The sequence below is a fragment of the Zea mays genome, chromosome 6, assembly GCF_902167145.1.
Source record: "Zea mays cultivar B73 chromosome 6, Zm-B73-REFERENCE-NAM-5.0, whole genome shotgun sequence".
Lineage (NCBI taxonomy): Eukaryota > Viridiplantae > Streptophyta > Magnoliopsida > Poales > Poaceae > Zea > Zea mays.
Window position 1 is genome coordinate 175,357,414 of NC_050101.1, and position 18,776 is coordinate 175,376,189.

The 18,776-nt window shown below is 45.5% G+C and overlaps 2 protein-coding genes across 2 annotated transcripts; one reads left to right on the forward strand and one right to left on the reverse strand.

Moving 5' to 3' along the window:
• Positions 1–9: 9 nt before the first annotated feature.
• LOC103630719 (cytochrome c oxidase assembly protein COX19-like) lies at positions 10–3,008 on the forward strand. Its single transcript, NM_001301541.2, has 5 exons — positions 10–180; positions 1,080–1,176; positions 1,285–1,373; positions 1,456–1,553; positions 2,701–3,008. Exons 2-5 carry the CDS (start codon positions 1,167–1,169, stop codon positions 2,816–2,818), a joined length of 315 nt encoding a protein of 104 aa, NP_001288470.2. The 5' UTR covers positions 10–180; positions 1,080–1,166; the 3' UTR covers positions 2,819–3,008.
• Positions 3,009–4,312: 1,304 nt separating this feature from the next.
• LOC103630720 (octanoyltransferase) lies at positions 4,313–5,256 on the reverse strand. Its single transcript, NM_001352085.1, has one exon. It carries the CDS (start codon positions 5,228–5,230, stop codon positions 4,496–4,498), a length of 735 nt encoding a protein of 244 aa, NP_001339014.1. The 5' UTR covers positions 5,231–5,256; the 3' UTR covers positions 4,313–4,495.
• Positions 5,257–18,776: the final 13,520 nt, after the last annotated feature.

Here is an 18,776-nt window from a genome sequence, read left to right on the forward strand (position 1 = left end):
CATTTGCCCATATGTCTCTCTATGGTAGGTGGGTCCAGACTGCGGAGAGGACGCTCCGCAACTAGCAAAGGCGGGGTGCTGTAGCGCCGGCGGCCCTTCGCCGACTCGCCCAGGTGCGCGCGGGACAGGCAACAACGACCAGCAGGAGTCCGGCGGTGTGGGGCAGCAGAAGCTCATCGGGTATTTGATATCTGGATACTACATTTCGCATTTGCTTTTAAACTTCAATTGTACAATGCCACGATCCCCAGTTCTTGGTTTCTAGTACGATAGTTGTCAATCGGCATACCTGTGGGTGATTTAAACTCAATGGTGGCCCTAGGAAATTCACCAGCTCTGCCACTGCACTCGAGCACCCAAAGCCACACAATCCTCAGTTCTTATTTCACATTTACTTCAAAACTGCAATACAATGCCACAGTGCCCACCTCTTGATTTCTAGTGCTTTTGATGTCTATATGTATGTAAACTGTGGGTGATTTAGACGATTAAGTGGCCCTAGGTGCGCAGTTTCACCAATTTGCCCTATGTGTGTCAATTCACCACTTCTGGGACAGTTTTTTTTTTTTTTTGCCCTAGGAATCAGAAATGCTTTTTAGCTTTCCCACCAATTACGCCACTGCATTCTTGCACCCACAGCCACACTAATAGTTTTTTAGATCCATAGCTGGCTGCATCTGTATGTTCTGAACTCCTGATACATGCTTGTCAGTTCATTGGCCACTCTTGTTCAGATGCATATTCAGAGCTTCATGCACCCGGTGGTTGTTTATTGTTGCAACTTGCAACTTACAGACTGCATTAGTAAAAAAATCACTTGCATTGGCTAAAACTTTTTTTTCTAAAAAAATGCATCCTCACATACTTGTCGACATTCTAGTAGTGCACTAAAAGGTTGTCTAATCATCCTGCAATTTGATTTAAACAGGTAGACATTACTGATACTAAACCAAAGTTTCAGTTGATATATTTTCTACACTGCACTTACCAATTATAATGCGCTTATTACAAAATGAACTGTGTTAATGCTAGACATGCTATTAGCATCACTGACCTGTGCCTTCTTTGTGTTGTTGCAGTGCGGAGCATTGTTCACACAAACTGACTTTATTCCTGCAGGACTTTATTCTTGATTGTTCCTGATCGAAACCCGAACTTTTTGGCAAATGAGTGCCGGTAATGAGGTTTATTTATCTAGGTGTTAAGCTCCTAAAATCGATTCCTATTAGTATTTACTGTTTTTTAATCATATCTATGTGATGGTAATAACTTGAATTTTCACAGGTGGTGCTTTTGGCGGAAATAGGGGGGTGAGGCCTGTACCTCCTGAAAAAGGTGTGTTCCCATTGGATCACTTACATGAGTGCGACTTGGTAAGGCTGCAGAACTTCTTCATCAGTTACCACTACCATCATATACATGTTACATGATTAGTGATAGTAACTGTTCAAACAGGAGAAGAAAGATTATCTTGGCTGCCTGAAATCTACAGGATTCCAGTCTGAAAAATGTCGGCAGTTCTCAAAGAAGTATTTGGAGTGTCGGATGGAGAGGTTAGTATGCCCAGTTCTTATTGTATATATGCTAAATTCAGATCTGTAAAAAGCTATAATGGTATAGTTACATCACCTCATTTTTTTGATTATCTATATAATTATCTAAACCGGGGTAGTTTCTGTGATCTTTGTTGTTATGTTTATGCAATAAATCACTGGTATTTAAACTATTTTGGTGGAAACTCTGTATCTTGTTAAGCAATATCTTGTGCAAGCCCGGGTGGCTATGATGAAGTGTTGTAAACATGAATTTTGTCCTGGCTGCAATGCTAAACTGTACAGCTTTGATACCCCAAAGAAGCTCTGCAAATGTATTAATATGGATGAACTGAAGTTAAAATATCAGTAACTATCCAAATTTCTAGATAGTTGACCTTTTTGTTGAAATTATCATCTTTTTTTTTTTGAACAACACAAAAGAGTTGTGTGTCATCTCATTAAGAAAGAGTACATACAAAAACTAGGGTGCGGCTAGGAAAAGCCCCTCCCCAATGCACACCACTCACAAAACTCATAAAAAGAAACAGAAACGACCAACCAACCGCACTAGACATTGGTCAAAATTAGTTCTCTTTCCTGCACTCAAATGCTTTCAGCATTTTTTTTTGGTTGGCAAATATCTCTTTTGGGCACTTAATATTTTGAGATCTATTGAACATGCTCCCCAGGCTACACCTGTTATGACCCTTTTTCAGTTGTTGAGTGAAGTAAATGCTATTGCTACATTAGCCTACGGCAACATAGTTTGGCCTCCTAGAATGCTCAGTGGTTCGCATACTCGGGTGCAAGTGCAACACGTGTGCAATGTGCACATCGAGGTCAGTGTTTGGTGATTATGTGAAGTAACCAGCTCGCCAACCACAAGTGCTCAGCTCCTACTTTTGGTGCGTGTACTGATTTGTGTTGAGAAAGAACATTTGTTGTTTTATCTTGGAAATTCTTACTGGCACTGGGTTGAACTTGAATACTTACCATTTTTGATCTCTGAAATTCAGTATCTGAGCTCATAACAAGGTGTTGGAAAATGTTTGCTGGCTAGCAAGATGCAGTTTTTTTTTCCTGTTTTCTGTTGCTCGCGTTATGATTTCAAATCATTGTTTCTGTGTGTGGTTCTAAAATCTCTGAATTTATTTACCATACTCAGAAACTTGATGGCCAAGCAAGACATGTCAGAGCTTGGGTTCAGAATTGTGGATGAAGCGGGTACATCTCCTGACAAGAACAGCAAACCGGAGAGCCCTCCTAATCAGCCAAAGGATTAAAAAAATAGCTGTTTGGCTTTGATGTAGCTTTTGTATGTTTCTTCATCCCAAAGATCTGTCAAGATCTCAAACAAATAAGGGTATAATGAAAGGACGATGTTAGTTTACATAGTAACCAAATTTGAAACTTATCTGTTGGCTGTTTTGAGTTTTGACGTTCCTGAGGAGCAGTTATATGATTTATGCTGTGATTAAGGGCTGATTTGCACTTCAATGTCCTCTAAATGTGTCACTTGATATCAAAATGTTGCAATCAGTGTGTAACTGTGCTGTGCACACGCCAAGTGGCAACTGGGAACTGGCCGAGTAGACAGGGTTTGAAGTTTGAACCTTCTCGAGTCTTAGCAAGGGATGCCAAGTAGACAGATCAACACTGATCAGCAGGGTTTGAAGTTTAAACCTTGTGGAGTCTGATGAAAGATGGATATGGATTAGCCATTGAGTGAAGGGCAATCTGATTCCACTTACGGGCTTAGGACATGTTTGGATAGCTATATCATCTAGTGGAGTAGTTAACAGCAATTAGTATTGAAAAATCTGATTTATTAGGCTATCGATGAGTTTCATGCACTATTTTCAATGATGCTACATCATATTTAAACTAGGTAACCATTTATGCGGAGTTTCATCCCCATAAAACTCTACCATCTCCAATAAAAACTCTATATCTCTCTTCTATTAATTGCACTGTCATGCCGTCAAATGCGATGATGTGTCATCGTGTTTAATGAGTATGAAGCTTATATTGAAAATGGCCTTAGTAGACTGACTATTAAATTCACTTAGAAGTGCTAAATAGGTGAACAACCCTATACTAATAATTAGCTAGCTAATACTCTTTCCGTCCCGAAATATAATTTGTTTTAGATTAAACATACATTCATTAATTAATCTATAAAAATAGTTTTTATATATGTTTATATTCATTAATTAACTTTTTATTTATCTCTCTATAAAGATTACACTCTATATATAACATCTCAACAGACTCTTTAACATGCAACTTATTATGGTTAGTTGGAGTGACTGGCCAAGTTTAGCTAGCTATGGGGCAATTTGGAGAGCCGGATGACTTAGCTAGTTAGATGACTAGTCTGTTAGAAAGTTATTTTGATGTTAAATATTTAAATTTTAACGAGTCATTTAGTTAGTCTATTTAAATTTTAACAAGTCATTTAGCTAGTCTCTAGTAGATGTGCTAAAAGTTAACCACACATAATACACTAACTCTAGCTGAAAATAGTATCTTACAACCACAACGGAGGGAAGAGAAAAATAACCCATCAACGAAACACAAAAGCAGTAAGAAAGCAAAATATTTGTGCTTTCTAGTAACATGTTTGTGTTCTGGAGAGTGATAGTTGATTTCTTGTGGACCTATAGCAGCAGATCATCGTGACAGCGTCGAGGTTTCTTCTTGGACATCGTTGCCCCATCTTTTCAAACGTTCAGTACTTAAAAAAATCAGAGAACTGAAGAGGATCATAGCATCGACAGTTGCCTGCTGCAATCAGTTTTCACTGACGATTCGAATTCTAAAAACAATGTACAGACAGAGTTGTGCCTTTCCTGGACAAGCTGTGCTTCAAAAATGGATCACAGGACGTATCTGATGAAGAAAAAAAAACATTCCGAAATTTGATTACAGGACGTTCTAACGCAAAACTGAATCAGGCGTCAGTACTGTGAAGCTGTAACTCCGATCAGGTCTCCACGCTCAGAATCATCCTTGAATTCCACATCAGTAAAACCCAAAGTTGTCGCCAAACACCCCACGAGCTGGTCATGGATGACCCCGTCGGCCGGGAGCTCCGCTCCGTCCCCCACCTCCCGCCGCAGCGACGTCACCCCCTTGCCGGCGATGCCGCATGGCACGATGTGCTCGAAGTACTCCAGGTCGGGGTCAATGTTAAATGCCAGACCGTGCCACGTGAACCCGGAGGAGATCCTGACCCCGATGGCGCCGATTTTGCGGTCCCCGACCCACACCCCGGTCTCGCCGGGGTCCCCGGGCCTCGCGGAGACGCCGTGCAGCGCCGCGACCTGGATCATCGCGGACTCGAGCCCCTCGACGTACCTCCGCGCGCCAAGCCCCAAGGTGCGGAGCGAGAGGAGCGGGTAGAGCACGGCTTGCCGGGGGCCGTGGAACGTGGCGTCGCCGCCGCGCTCCGTGCGGTGGATCTCGGCGCCCAGGGCGCGCAGGTCGGCCTCCGGCGCGAGCAGGTTCCGCTCCGCCTTCTCGCGCCGCTTGCCCAGGGTGTAGGTCGGCGGGTGCTGCAGCGACAGAACGAGGTCGCCGACGCGGCCGGCCTTGCGGTCCGCGACGAGACGCTCCTGCAGCTGGAGCGCTTCGCCGTACTTCACCACGCCGAGCCTCCACGCCTCCAGGACCCTCCGCACGCCACCGCTCATCTCCCTCTCGGTCGGTAGGGAAAGAGAAAGATGTGCTCGGCGCCGTGGTCTAGTGCCATTTGGTCATTTGGTGTGCTCGTATCTTATTTTCCCCCTTGTGTTTTGCGCTTTTACACCATGGGCCAGATCACGCTTCTGTGCCTTCGTCGACGAAGGCACCCGACAGGTACGCCCACACAGCCACACTTCTCTTCCGTTCTTGCTGTCGGAAACAGAGCACCCAAACCCTAGTCGTGGGTTGTTTAACTGTTCGTATTCGGATCTGGTCTAATTACAAGCTTACACTTACTAATCACTTGGATTTTATGGTAACCCATGGCGAACACAACGTTATAATATTAGGGTGGGTCACATATTTTCTTTTTTTTATTCATAATCATTTATAACCATTATATTTATGATCCAAATTCTGAAAAAGGCGACTAAGTTGGTAAGCGAAGCGGAGGTCCGTCACCGGAAGGTTTAGGGTTTCATCTTGTTGGCGTCGATCTGAACAACGCCAATCACTAGATGGTGTACCGCCTAGCGGTGCCCTCTGCGACAGCGCGGACGGTCCGCGGCCTTGTGTCGGACGGTCCGCGACCAGGGCGCAGGAGCGGTGTCTTTCCTGCGTCACACCGGACGGTCCGCAGCTCTATGCTGGACGGTCCGCGACCTGGCGACAGGGCCGTCTTCCTCCTCCTTGCTGGAATTTAGATATCGTCCTCTGGGGGAAAAGATCTTAAGGTGCTCCGGGTCGACAAGTCACCCAGGGCGTCCCCAGACGACGTGGAGTCGCCTAGGAATTAAGAGATCAATTCGAAGAAGAGGTCTTGGATGGACAACTAGATCTTGCCCCCCCGGAGGGGTGAGATCCTAGGGTCGTCTTGGGATCGACAGGCCACCTAAGACGGATCTAGACAACGTAGAGTCGAATAGAGGTGGAAGTGGATATGTGGAAGACTACAACTAGAACTACGATACATCTACTCCTAGGGCAGGAAAAGTAAGTAAAGTAATTGATTCGATTGTAATGTGTTCGGGGGTTCTCAATCGGCCATACCCCTTTATATTTATAGGGGAGGAGGTCTGGACCTTTTTCTAAGAGATAGCCAACAACTCCCACGCGATTAGATGGATAACCACGCACGAGATAAGGATAAACACCCAAGTTAATCTAATCTCGGGGCACGCGGACTGTCCGGGTCCAAGGGCCGGACTGTCCGCTCAATTTGGATCCCAACATATGCCCCCTGCCTTTTGGTGGAGCTTGGCGAACCAAAAGCACTAGCGAAAACCTCGGAAACAATTGACTTCATGAGCTACTTTGTTCCTGAAGTAAGGACTTAGCTCGATGCAAGTCATCGGCTCTTGCGATCAGATAATATAAATACTTGATGAAACTTTAATGCACAGAGGCCGTTTCGGATTGCATCCTCTTCGGCCCTGTCTGCCTGATCAACCTATCAATAGGCAAAAACTTGTGGTGCCCCCAGCCCAAATAAGCAAATGGATTGGGCCAGTAATACGAATTTATCGCCGTACCACCCCACACATGAGCAGGACAACACATCGACGATGGATAGAACGGGACACACCATGCTATCCCTGGAGGAGGATGACAAGGTGATCTTGGTTGTGCTACCTTTTAGGTCTGTTTAGTTGGCTTTTGCTTTCGCACAGATCACCATTTTGACTTCGTTTGTTTTATTGGCCGATTCTGTGGAACGGCCTTCTTCATATATTTGGCAAGCAACTGACCAAAAGTAGGGCCGACTCTATGAGAGCACCTAGAGGGGGGGTGAATAGGTGATCCTGTAAAAACTTAAAACTTGAAGCCACAAACTTGATTAAGTGTTAGAGCAATAAAACCAAGTGGCTAGAGAGGAATTCTTGCAAGACACAATAGCCACAAAGATATCAACACAGAGAGGCACAGTGGTTTATCCCGTGGTTCGGCCAAGTCAAAACTTGCCTACTCCACGTTGTGGCGTCCCAATGGACGAGGGTTGCACTCAACCCCTCTCAAGTGATCCAAAGATCCACTTGAATACCACGGTGTTTCTTTTCCTTTCACTATATCCCGTTTGCGAGAAATCTCCACAACTTGGAGTCTCTCGCCCTTACAAAAGATGATCACAAATGAACACGGAAGTAAGGATAGGATGAGCAACACACACAATTCCGCAGCAAATACGCACACACACGGCCAAGACTTGAGCTCTAATGAATATCACAAAGTTCTCACTAGAACGGAGCTCAAATCACTAAGAATGTCGAACAAGTGCGCAAAGACAAAGTGTGAATGATTAAGAATGCTCAAAGTGTTCTTGGTGTACTCCTCCATGCGCCTAGGGGTCCCTTTTATAGCCCCAAGGCAGCTAGGAGCCGTTGAGAGCAATCCAGGAAGGCAATTCTTGCCTTCTGTCGACTGGCGCACCGGACAGTCCGGTGCACCACCGGACACTGTCCGGTGCAGATTTCTTTCCTATTCTGGCGCAGCTGACCGTTGGAGACTTGGAGCCGTTGGCGCACCGGACACTGTACGGTGCTCCCATTCGACCGTTGGCTCGGCCACGCGTCACGCGCGGATTGCGCGCCCGACCGTTGGCGCGCCCGACAGTCTGGTGCCTCACCGGACAGTCCGATGAATTATAGTCGTACGCTGTTGACTTGGTTCCCGAGTGCGGCGACTTCGCCGTAGCCGACTCACTGGACATTGTCCGGTGCACCACCGGATAGTCCGGTGATTTATAGCCGCACGCCGCCGTCGAGACCCGAGAGCAGCCTTTTCACCAGAGCCAGTCTGGCGCACCAGACACTGTCTGGTGCACCACCGGACAGTCCGGTGCACCCAGACCGAGCAGAGTCTTGGCTGCTTGAGCCAAGACTTATCCAATTGTATTTTCTCTGATTCTAGCACTTAGACAAATATGTTAGTACACAAAAAACAATGTACAAAGTCTAGAATCATACCTTTGTATTGGTTTGCACTTTGTCCACCATTTGGCATAGTTTAACACTTAAGCACTTGTGTTGGACACTAAATCACCAAAATACTTAGAAATGGCCCAAGGGCACATTTCTCTTTCAATCTCCCCCTTTTTGGTGATTTATGCCAACACAACATAAAGCAACTAAAAGAAGTGCAATATCAATGTAATTTCAAACAAGAAATGATTTTGATTCAAATTTGGCATATTTGGACCATTCTTTGCCACCACTTGGTTTTTTTTTTGCAAATCAAACTCAATTTCCTATCTCTAAGTCACATTCACTTGTAGAGACATAAAGAGAGGTATTCCGAGAGAAATTGATCAAAGATTCAAAAACTCCCCCTTTTTCCCATAATCAAACATTCTCCCCACAAGAGACAGACTTTTAGCACTAAGAGACAATAAGAGTATTTTGACAAAACAAAACTCTACTCTATTACTATTTTCAAAATTCTCAAGTGGTAGCTGATCCATTTCTTGCTTTGGCCTTTTTTTCTCCCCCTTTGGCATCAAGCACCAAAACGGGATCAATCTTGGCCCTTAAACCCCATTGCCTCACCAAAATCTTCAACTAAGAGTAAAAAGGCAATAAACATATGAAGACGAACTTGGAGTGAGTTACCCTCTCATCGAAGTGCAGTGGAAGTCTTGCCTGGTCCAAGTTCACCTTTTCCTTTCAATCTACCTTTGAGACTAAATCAAGTAAACTCAAGCACACGGTTAGTCTCAAAGGGTCAAGTTGTAGCATGCCTCCCCCTAAATAAGTGCATCACTTACAATTGTACTTGTGAGGTCCGGGGATCATGAGTACAACTTGAGCACCATAAATAAACAACAAAATGCATAGGGAACATGATCAAAGGCATAAACACATGTATGCTACAAATCAATCCAAGTTCCGCGAATCTAAGACATTTAGCTCATTACGCAGCCTGCAAAAGGTCTTCTCATCTAAAGGCTTGGTAAAGATATCGGCTAGCTGGTTCTCGGTGCTAATATAAAACACTTCGATATCTCCCTTTTGCTGGTGGTCTCTCAAAAAGTGATGCCGGATGTCAATGTGCTTTGTGCGGCTGTGCTCAACAGGATTGTCCGCCATGCAGATAGCACTCTCATTGTCACATAGGAGTGGGACTTTGCTCAGATTGTAGCCAAAGTCCCGGAGGGTTTGCCTCATCCAAAGTAGTTGCGTGCAACACTGTCCTGCGGCAACATACTCGGCCTCAGCGGTGGATAGGGAAATGGAGGTTTGTTTCTTAGAACTCCACGACACCAGGGACCTTCCTAGAAATTGGCACGTCCCTGATGTACTCTTCCTATCGACCTTACATCTAGCATAATCGGAGTCTGAGTATCCTATTAAGTCAAAGGTAGAGCCCTTTGGATACCAGATCCCGAAGCAAGGCGTAGCGACTAAATATCTAAGAATTCGCTTCACAGCCACTAAGTGACACTCCCTTGGATCAGATTGAAATCTAGCACACATGCATACACTAAGCATAATATCCGGTCTACTAGCACATAAATAAAGCAAGGAACCTATCATGGACCGGTATGCTTTTTGATCAACGGACTTACCTCCTTTGTTGAGGTCGACGTGTCCATCAGTTCCCAGTTGGAGTCTTTGCGGGCTTGGCGTCCTTCATCCCAAATCGCTTGAGCAAGTCTTGCGTATACTTCGTTTGGGAGATAAAAGTGCCGTCCTTGAGTTGCTTCACTTGGAACCCAAGGAAGTAGTTCAACTCGCCCATCATCGACATATCAAATTTCTGCGTCATCACCCTGCTAAACTCTTCACAAGACTTTTGGTTAGTAGAACCAAATATTATGTCATCGACATAAATTTGGCACACAAATAAGTCACCATCACATGTCTTAGTGAAAAGAGTTGGATCGGCTTCCCAACCTTGAAAGCATTAGCAATTAAAAAGTCTCTAAGGCATTCATACCAGGCTCTTGGGGCTTGCTTGAGTCCATAGAGCGCCTTAGAGAGCTTACACACGTGGTCGGAGTACCGTTCATCCTCAAAGCCAGGGGGTTGCTCCATGTACACCTCCTCCTTGATTGGCCCATTGAGGAAAGCGCTCTTCACATCCATTTGGAACAACCTGAAAGAATGGTGAGCGGCATATGCTAGCAAAATACGAATAGACTCTAGCCTAGCCACAGGAGCAAAAGTCTCCTCAAAGTCCAAACCTGCGACTTGGGCATAACCTTTTGCCACAAGTCGAGCCTTGTTCCTCGTTACCACTCCGTGCTTGTCCTGTTTGTTGCAGAACACCCACTTGGTTCCCACAACATTTTGCTTGGGACGCGGCACCAGTGTCCAAACTTCAATACGCTTGAAGTTGTTGAGCTCTTCCTGCATGGCCAACACCCAGTCCGGATCTAGCAAGGCCTCTTCTACCCTAAAAGGCTCAATAGAAGAGACAAAAGAGTAATGCTCACATAAATTAGCTAATCTAGAGCGAGTGGTTACTCCCTTGCTAATATCACCCAAAATCTGGTCGACGGGATGGTTCCTTTGAATCATCGCTCGAACTTGAGTTGGAGGGGCATGTGGTGCTTCTTCCTCTTCAACTTGGACATCCTGTGCTCCCCCTTGATCACACGCCTCTTCTTGAGGAACCTGTTCATCATTTTGAGTTGGGGGTGCACCATCGTTGAGGAAGAAGGTTGATCTTGCTCCTTGAGTTCCTGCGGTCGCACGTCTCCAATCGCCATGGTACGAATCGCGTCCATTGGAACATCTTCCTCATCTACATCATCAAGCTCAACTTGCTCTTTTGGAGAGCCATTAGTCTCGTCAAATACAACGTCGCTAGAGACTTCAACCAAACCCGATGATTTGTTGAAGACTCTATACGCCTTTGTATTTGAGTCATAACCTAACAAAAAACCTTCTACAGCTTTGGGAGCAAATTTTGAATTTCTACCTTTCTTTACCAGAATGTAGCATTTACTCCCAAAAACTCGAAAATATGAAACGTTGGGTTTGTTACCGATTAGTAGCTCGTATGACGTCTTCTTGAGGAGGCGATGAAGGTAGACCCGGTTTATGGCGTGGCAAGCCGTGTTCACAGCTTCCGACCAAAACTGCTCGGGCGTCTTGAATTCTCCAAGCATCGTCCTTGCCATGTCGATGAGCGTCCTGTTCTTCCTCTCTACCACACCGTTTTGCTGTGGTGTGTAGGGAGCGGAGAACTCGTGCTTAATTCCTTCCTCCTCAAGGTACTCCTCCACTTGAAGGTTCTTGAACTCGGACTCGTTGTTGCTCCTTTTCTTTTTCACCTTGAGCTCAAACTCATTTTGGGCTCTCCTTAGGAAGCGCTTGAGGGTCCCTTGGGTTTCAGATTTATCCTGCAAAAAGAATACCCAAGTGAAGCGGGAAAAATCATCAACAATAATAAGACCATACTTACTTCCTCCTATGCTCAGATAGGCGACGGGTCCGAAGAGGTCCATATGAAGTAACTCCAAAGGTCTTGTCGTGGTCATCACATTCTTGATATGATGAGAGCTTCCCACCTGTTTACCTGCTTGACATGCTGCACAAGGTCTATCTTTTTCGAAATACACATTTGTTAGACCTAACACATGTTCTCCCTTTAGAAGTTTGTGAAGGTTCTTCATCCCCACATGTGCTAGACGGCGATGCCACAGCCAGCCCATGCTAGTCTTAGCAATTAAGCATGCATCTAGACCAGCCTCGTCCTTTGCAAAATCAACTAAATAGAGTTTGTCGTCTAGTACACCCTTAAAAGCTAATGAACCATCACTCCTTCTAAAGACAGACACATCTACATTTGTGAATAAGCAATTATATCCCATATTACATAATTGACTAACCGATAGAAGATTATATCCTAGCGACTCTACTAAAAATACATTGGAGATAGAGTGCTCATTTGAGATGGCAATCTTGCCTAAGCCTTTAACCTTGCCTTGATTCCCGTCACCGAATATGATTGAATCTTGGGAATCTTTATTCTTGACATAGGAGGTGAACATCTTCTTCTCCCCCGTCATGTGGTTTGTGCATCCACTATTGATAATCCAGCTTGATCCCCTGGATGCATAAACCTGCAAGGCAAATTAGGCTTGGGTCTTAGGTACCCAACTCTTGTTGGGTCCTACAAGGTTAGTGACAATAGTCTTAGGAACCCAAATGCAAGTTTTATCTCCCTTGCATTTTGCCCCTAATTTCCTAGCAACCACTTTCTTATCCTTTCTACAAATAGCAAAGGAAGCATTGCAAGCATGGTAAATTGTAGACTGTTCATTACTTACTTTCCTAGGTACATGAACAACATTTCTTCTAGGCATATGATGAACAACATTTTTCCTAGCCAAATTTCTATCATGCATAATAGAAGAACTTGAGGCAATCATGGCATGAGAATCATAACTTCTATGAACATTCCTAGAATATCTCCTATCATGGTACATGAAAGCATGGTTCTTTTGAGCACTATTAGCCATAGGGGCCTTCCCTTTCTCCTTGGCAGAGATGGGAGCCTTATGACTTGTTAAGTTCTTGGCTTCCCTCTTAAAGCCAAGTTCATCCTTAATTGAGGGGTGTCTACCAATCGTGTAGGCATCCCTTGCAAATTTTAGTTTATCAGATTCACTTTTGCTAGTCTTAAGTTGAGCATTAAGACTAGCCACTTCATCCTTTAATTTAGAAATGGAAACTAGGTGTTCACTACAAGCATCAACATTAAAATCTTTACACCTATTGCAAATCACAACATGTTCTACACAAGAGCTTGATTTATTAGCTATTTCTAGTTTTACATTCAAGTCATCATTGATACTCTTTAAGCTAGAAATAGATTCATGGCATGTAGACAATCCACATGAAAGCATTTCATTTCTTTTAACTTCTAATGCAAGAGAATTTTGTGCATTTACAAATTTATCATGCTCTTCATATAAAAGATCTTCTTGCTTTTCTAAAAGATTATTTTTTTATTCAAAGCATCAATCAATTCATTGATCTTATCAATTTTAGTTCTATCTAAGCCTTTGAATAAATATGCATAGTCTATTTCATCATCACTAGATTCATCCTCACTTGAAGAAGCATAAGTAGTATTGTTTCGAGTACATACCTTCTTCTCCTTTGCCATGAGGAATGTGTGATGCTCGTTGGGGAAGAGAGATGATTTGTTGAAGGCGGTGGCGGCGAGTCCTTCATCGTCGGAGTCGGACGTAGAGCAATCTGAATCCCACTCCTTTCCAAGGTGTGCCTCGCCTTTAGCCTTCTTGTAAACCTTCTTGTTCTCTCTTTTCCCATTCTTTCCTTGTTCCTGGTCACTATCATTATCGGGACAATTAGCAATAAAGTGACCAACCTTACCGCACTTGAAGCAGGAGCGCTTTCCCTTCGTCTTGTTCTTTTTAGGATGCTCCTTGCGGCCCTTTAGCGCCGTCTTGAAGCGCTTGATGATGAGGGCCATTTCTTCCTCATTGAGCCCTGCCGCCTAAACTTGTGCCACCTTGCTAGGTAGCGCCTCCTTGTTATTTGTTGCCTTGAGAGCAATGGCTTGATGCTCATGAATTGGACCATTCAACGCCTCATCGACGTATCTTGCCTCCTTGATCATCATCCGCCCGCTTACGAACTTTCCAAGTATTTCTTCGGGCGACATCTTGGTGTACCTAGGATTTTCACGAATATTGTTTACAAGATGTGGATCAAGGACAGTGAAAGACCTTAGCATTAGGCGGACGACGTCGTGGTCTGTCCATCGCGTGCTTCCATAGCTCCTTATCTTGTTGACGAGGGTCTTGAGCCTGTTGTATATTTGGGTTGGCTCCTCTCCCCTGATCATTGCGAATCTCCCAAGTTCGCCCTCCATCAACTCCATCTTGGTGAGCATGGTGATGTCATTTCCCTCATGAGAGATCCCGAGGGTGTCCCAAATTTGCTTGGCGTTATCCAAGCCACTCACCTTATGATATTCATCCCTGCACAATGACGCTAAAAGAACAGTAGTAGCCTATGCATTTTTATGAATTTGTTCATTGATGAATATGGGACTATCCGTACTATCAAATTGTATTCCATTTTCAACTATCTCCCATATACTTGGATAGAGAGAGAACAAGTGGCTACGCATTTTGTGACTCCAAAATCCGTAGTCCTCTCCATCAAAGTGAGGAGGTTTACCGAGTGGAATGGAAAGCAAATGAGTATTGGAGCTTTGCGGAATACGAGAATAATCAAAAGAAAAGTTTGAATTGATCGTTTTCTTTTTCTCGTAGTCGTCGTCGTCCTTTTGGGAAGAGGAAGATTCGTCGCTGTCGTAGTAGACTATCTCCTTGATGCGCCTTGTTTTCTTCTTCTTCCCGTCTTTTCTTTTGTGGCTCGAGCCCGAGTCAGTAGGCTTGTCATCTTTTGGATCATTGATGAAGGATTCCTTCTTCTTATCATTGACCACCATCCCCTTGCCCTTAGGATCCATCTCTTCGGGCGATTAGTTCCTTACGTGAAGAGAACGACTCCGATACCAATTGAGAGCACCTAGAGGGGGGTGAATAGGTGATCCTGTAAAAACTTAAAACTTGAAGCCACAAACTTGATTAAGTGTTAGAGCAATAAAACCAAGTGGCTAGAGAGGAATTCTTGCAAGACACAATAACCACAAAGATATCAAAACAGAGAGGCACAGTGATTTATCCCGTGGTTCGGCCAAGTCAAAACTTGCCTACTCCACGTTGTGGCGTCCCAATGGACGAGGGTTGCACTCAACCCCTCTCAAGTGATCCAAATATCCACTTGAATACCACGGTGTTTCTTTTCCTTTCACTATATCCCATTTGCGAGGAATCTCCACAACTTGGAGTCTCTCGCCCTTACAAAAGATGTTCACAAATGAACACGAAAGTAAGGATGGGATGAGCAACACACACAAGTCCACAGCAAATACGCACACACACGGCCAAGACTTGAGCTCTAATGAATATCACAAAGTTCTCACTAGAATGGAGCTCAAATCACTAAGAATGTCGAACAAGTGCGCAAAGACAAAGTGTGAATGATCAAGAATGCTCAAAGTGTGCTTGGTGTACTCCTCCATGCGCCTAGGGGTCCCTTTTATAGCCCCAAGGCAGCTAGGAGCCGTTGAGAGCAATCCAGGAAGGCAATTCTTGCCTTCTGTCGACTGGCGCACCGGGCAGTCCGGTGCACCACCGGACACTGTCCGGTGCGGATTTCTTTCCCATTCTGGCGCAGCTGACCGTTGGAGACTTGGAGCCGTTGGCGCACCGGACACTGTCCGGTGCACACCGGACAGTCCGGTGCTCCCATTCGACCGTTGGCTCGGCCACGCGTCACACGCGGATTGCGCGGCCGACCGTTGGCGCGCCCGACCGTTGGCTCACCGGACAGTCCGGTGCCTCACCGGACAGTCCGGTGAATTATAGTCGTACGCTGTTGACTTGGTTCCCGAGAGCGGCGACTTCGCCGCAGCCGACTCACCGGACATTGTCCGGTGCACCACCGGACAGTCCGGTGATTTATAGCCGTACGCCGCCGTCGAGACCTGAGAGCAGCCTTTTCACCAGAGCCAGCCTGGCGCACCGGACACTGTCCGGTGCACCACCAGACAGTCCGGTGCACCCAGACCGAGCAGAGTCTTGGCTGCTCGAGCCAAGACTTATCTAATTGTATTTTCTCTGATTCTAGCACTTAGACAAATATGTTAGTACACAAAAACCAATGTACTAAGTCTAGAATCATACCTTTGTATTGGTTTGCACTTTGTCCACCATTTGGCATAGTTTAACACTTAAGCACTTGTGTTGGACACTAAATCACCAAAATACTTAGAAATGGCCCAAGGGCACATTTCCCTTTCACTCTACTGAGTCGTCCAGACGTCTTAGTAGTGTTTTGTTTCCTAACACTTGTGTTGGAACGTTGTGGTCTGATGGTCTGAGGTTGCTGCTTCTGACCATCTATGGACCGTCCGGCCATCATAGACGGATTGTCCGCGCCTGTCTCGGACTGTCCCTTAGTACCTGGATCGTCCGGCGTACACAGGATAGGTGACCGTGATCGGGTGTCGGATCGTGCTTGCCCCTCAGCGCCTCCGGTCTTTCTTTTGTCCGGAGCCTTCCAAGTAACTACTCTGCGTAACATATTTGGTGTGCGGGGATCACCAATGACGACATTTTTATCTTTGCTTTTATCGGCCGCACAAGGCCGAACTATGACTTTTTTGCTTGTCGGCTCTAATGTGGTGGCAGGGACAGGTGGCCCGTCAATCCTCACCTCCTTTTGAAACCTCAATCAACCTTCATTTATAGCCGATTGTATTTGTCGATGGAAGACGACACAATCATTGGTGTTATGGAGAAAGGAGCCATGCCATTTGCAATAAACGTGCCCTTTTAATTGTTCAACCGGAGGAATTACATGTGACAATTTAATATTACCGTGTTTAAGCAACTCATCAAATATTTTATCACACTTAGTAATATTAAATGTGAACTTAACTTTTTCCTTTTGTGTCGAGTGCGGGTGAGAGCGAATAGAAGGTTTGGCCTTAGTGGGCCAAACAAACTCAGGGACATGTGACTTTTTTGGTTCTTGGGGCTTGGGTGGCCGGTTATATTTATGCCGGCCTTCCGCACTAGGCGGATCACAGGTGACTTCTGGTGCTCCGAACGGTCTGACCTGCGCAGTCGGACGGTCTGCGAGTGGATCGGACGGCCCGGTACTATCCCCGGACTATCCGGTCACGTCAGGCAACACCTGTGACCCTTGTGGTGGGCTATGTGTAACTTCGGACTGTCCAGCGTAGGGTGCCGGACGGTCTGATGGAGGGCCGGACGGTCCGCGATTGTGTGCGGACGGTCCGGCCATGCTCAGAGTTGACTCACCATTTAGCGAAGATGGTGGTGACGGTCGTCCTGGATATAAGTTCATCGACATACCAGAATATGGCTGGGGAAACCCATTTGTTGCCGATGTGTTTGACACAATTGTTTTGGCGCCTAATTTATGTGATAAAAAATTAGGCATGTGAGTTTTTCCTAATGCATGCGTCATCCTTTCTATGTCCTCCGTGATACTTTTAATCCGATTATCAAAATAAATTTTAATAAATGGAATATCATCGGCTGACCTGGCATCACCTATCGTGGGGAGCTGTTGCAGCATGGCTGACATGTACTCGGCGTTTATGTCCCTCTCTTAGACGGCCTTCTAGTGGCAATCTACCCTGAAGTGCGAGAGGAACCACTTATCCGCCACCTTGAGCACCTGATCTGTTTGTCGCTGGACCTCCTCGTCTATTTTCTTCATGTCATCTTTTAATCTTTCACGCTCAGCGGCCGATAAATTAGTCACCCTTGTGTTGCTGTTTGGAGAAGCACCGTTGAGATCTTTAGAATCGGCCATGTAAGCCTGATTTTGTAGATCTGCAACCTCGTCCCCAGCGGTGCCCTCTGCGGCGCCGATCTGGACAACGCAATAGGTGCTGTACCGCCTGGCGGTGCCCTCTGCGGCAGCGTGGACGGTCCGCGGCTTTGGGCCGGACGGTCCGCGACCTGGGCGCAGGAGCGGTGTCTTCCCTGCGTCACACCGGACAGTCCGCAGCTTTGGGCCGGACGGTCCGCGACCTGGCGACATGGTCATCTTCCTCCTCCTTGCTGGAATCTAGATATCGTCCCCTGGGGAAAAGATCTTAAGGTGCTCCGGGTCGACAGGTCACCTGGGGCGTCCCCAGACGACGTGGAGTCGCCTAGGAATTAAGAGATCAATTCGAAGAAGAGGTCTTGGATGGACAACTAGATCTTGCCTCCCGGGAGGGGTGAGATCCTAGGGTCGTCTTGGGATCGGCAGACCACCCAAGACGGATCTAGACGACATAGAGTCGAATAGGGGTGGAAGTGGATATGTGGAAGACTACAACTAAAACTACGCTACATCTACTCCTAGGGCAGGAAAAGTAAGTAAAGTAATTGGTTCGATTGGAATGTGTTCGGGGGTTCTCAATCGGCCGTACCCCTTTATATTTATAGGGGAGGAGGTCTGGACCTTTTCCTAAGAGATAGCCAACAGCTCCTACGCGATTAGATAGATAACCACGCACGGGATAAGGATAAACACTCAAGTTAATCTAATCTCGGGGCACGCGGACTGTCCGGGTCCAAGGGCCAGACCATCCACTCAATTTGGATCCCAACACACCTCTATAAATACACTTGTAAATCTCCTGCGATCTGTAACCACCTAAAAAATAGTGATATTGTTGCTGGCTCGCATCTATGGTTTTTTCTCCTTCGCTTTGGAGAGGTTTTCCACGATAAATCTATATCTTCTTTTTGTTTGATCTACTTTGTGCTTTTAATATCTACAAAATAAGATTAATACACTTATAAACTGTAAAATGACTTTGAAATGATCTGCTTCGTGTCTTACGTGTCGTATGTTTTTTCGCGCACAAGTTCTTTACCGTTATAAGTCTTCTATGATTCTTACGTGGCCAAGTGATTTCTCTGACCCTCGATGTTTTTTTCATATTGTGATTTTTGGTAGCATTATTGCTTGGAAAACT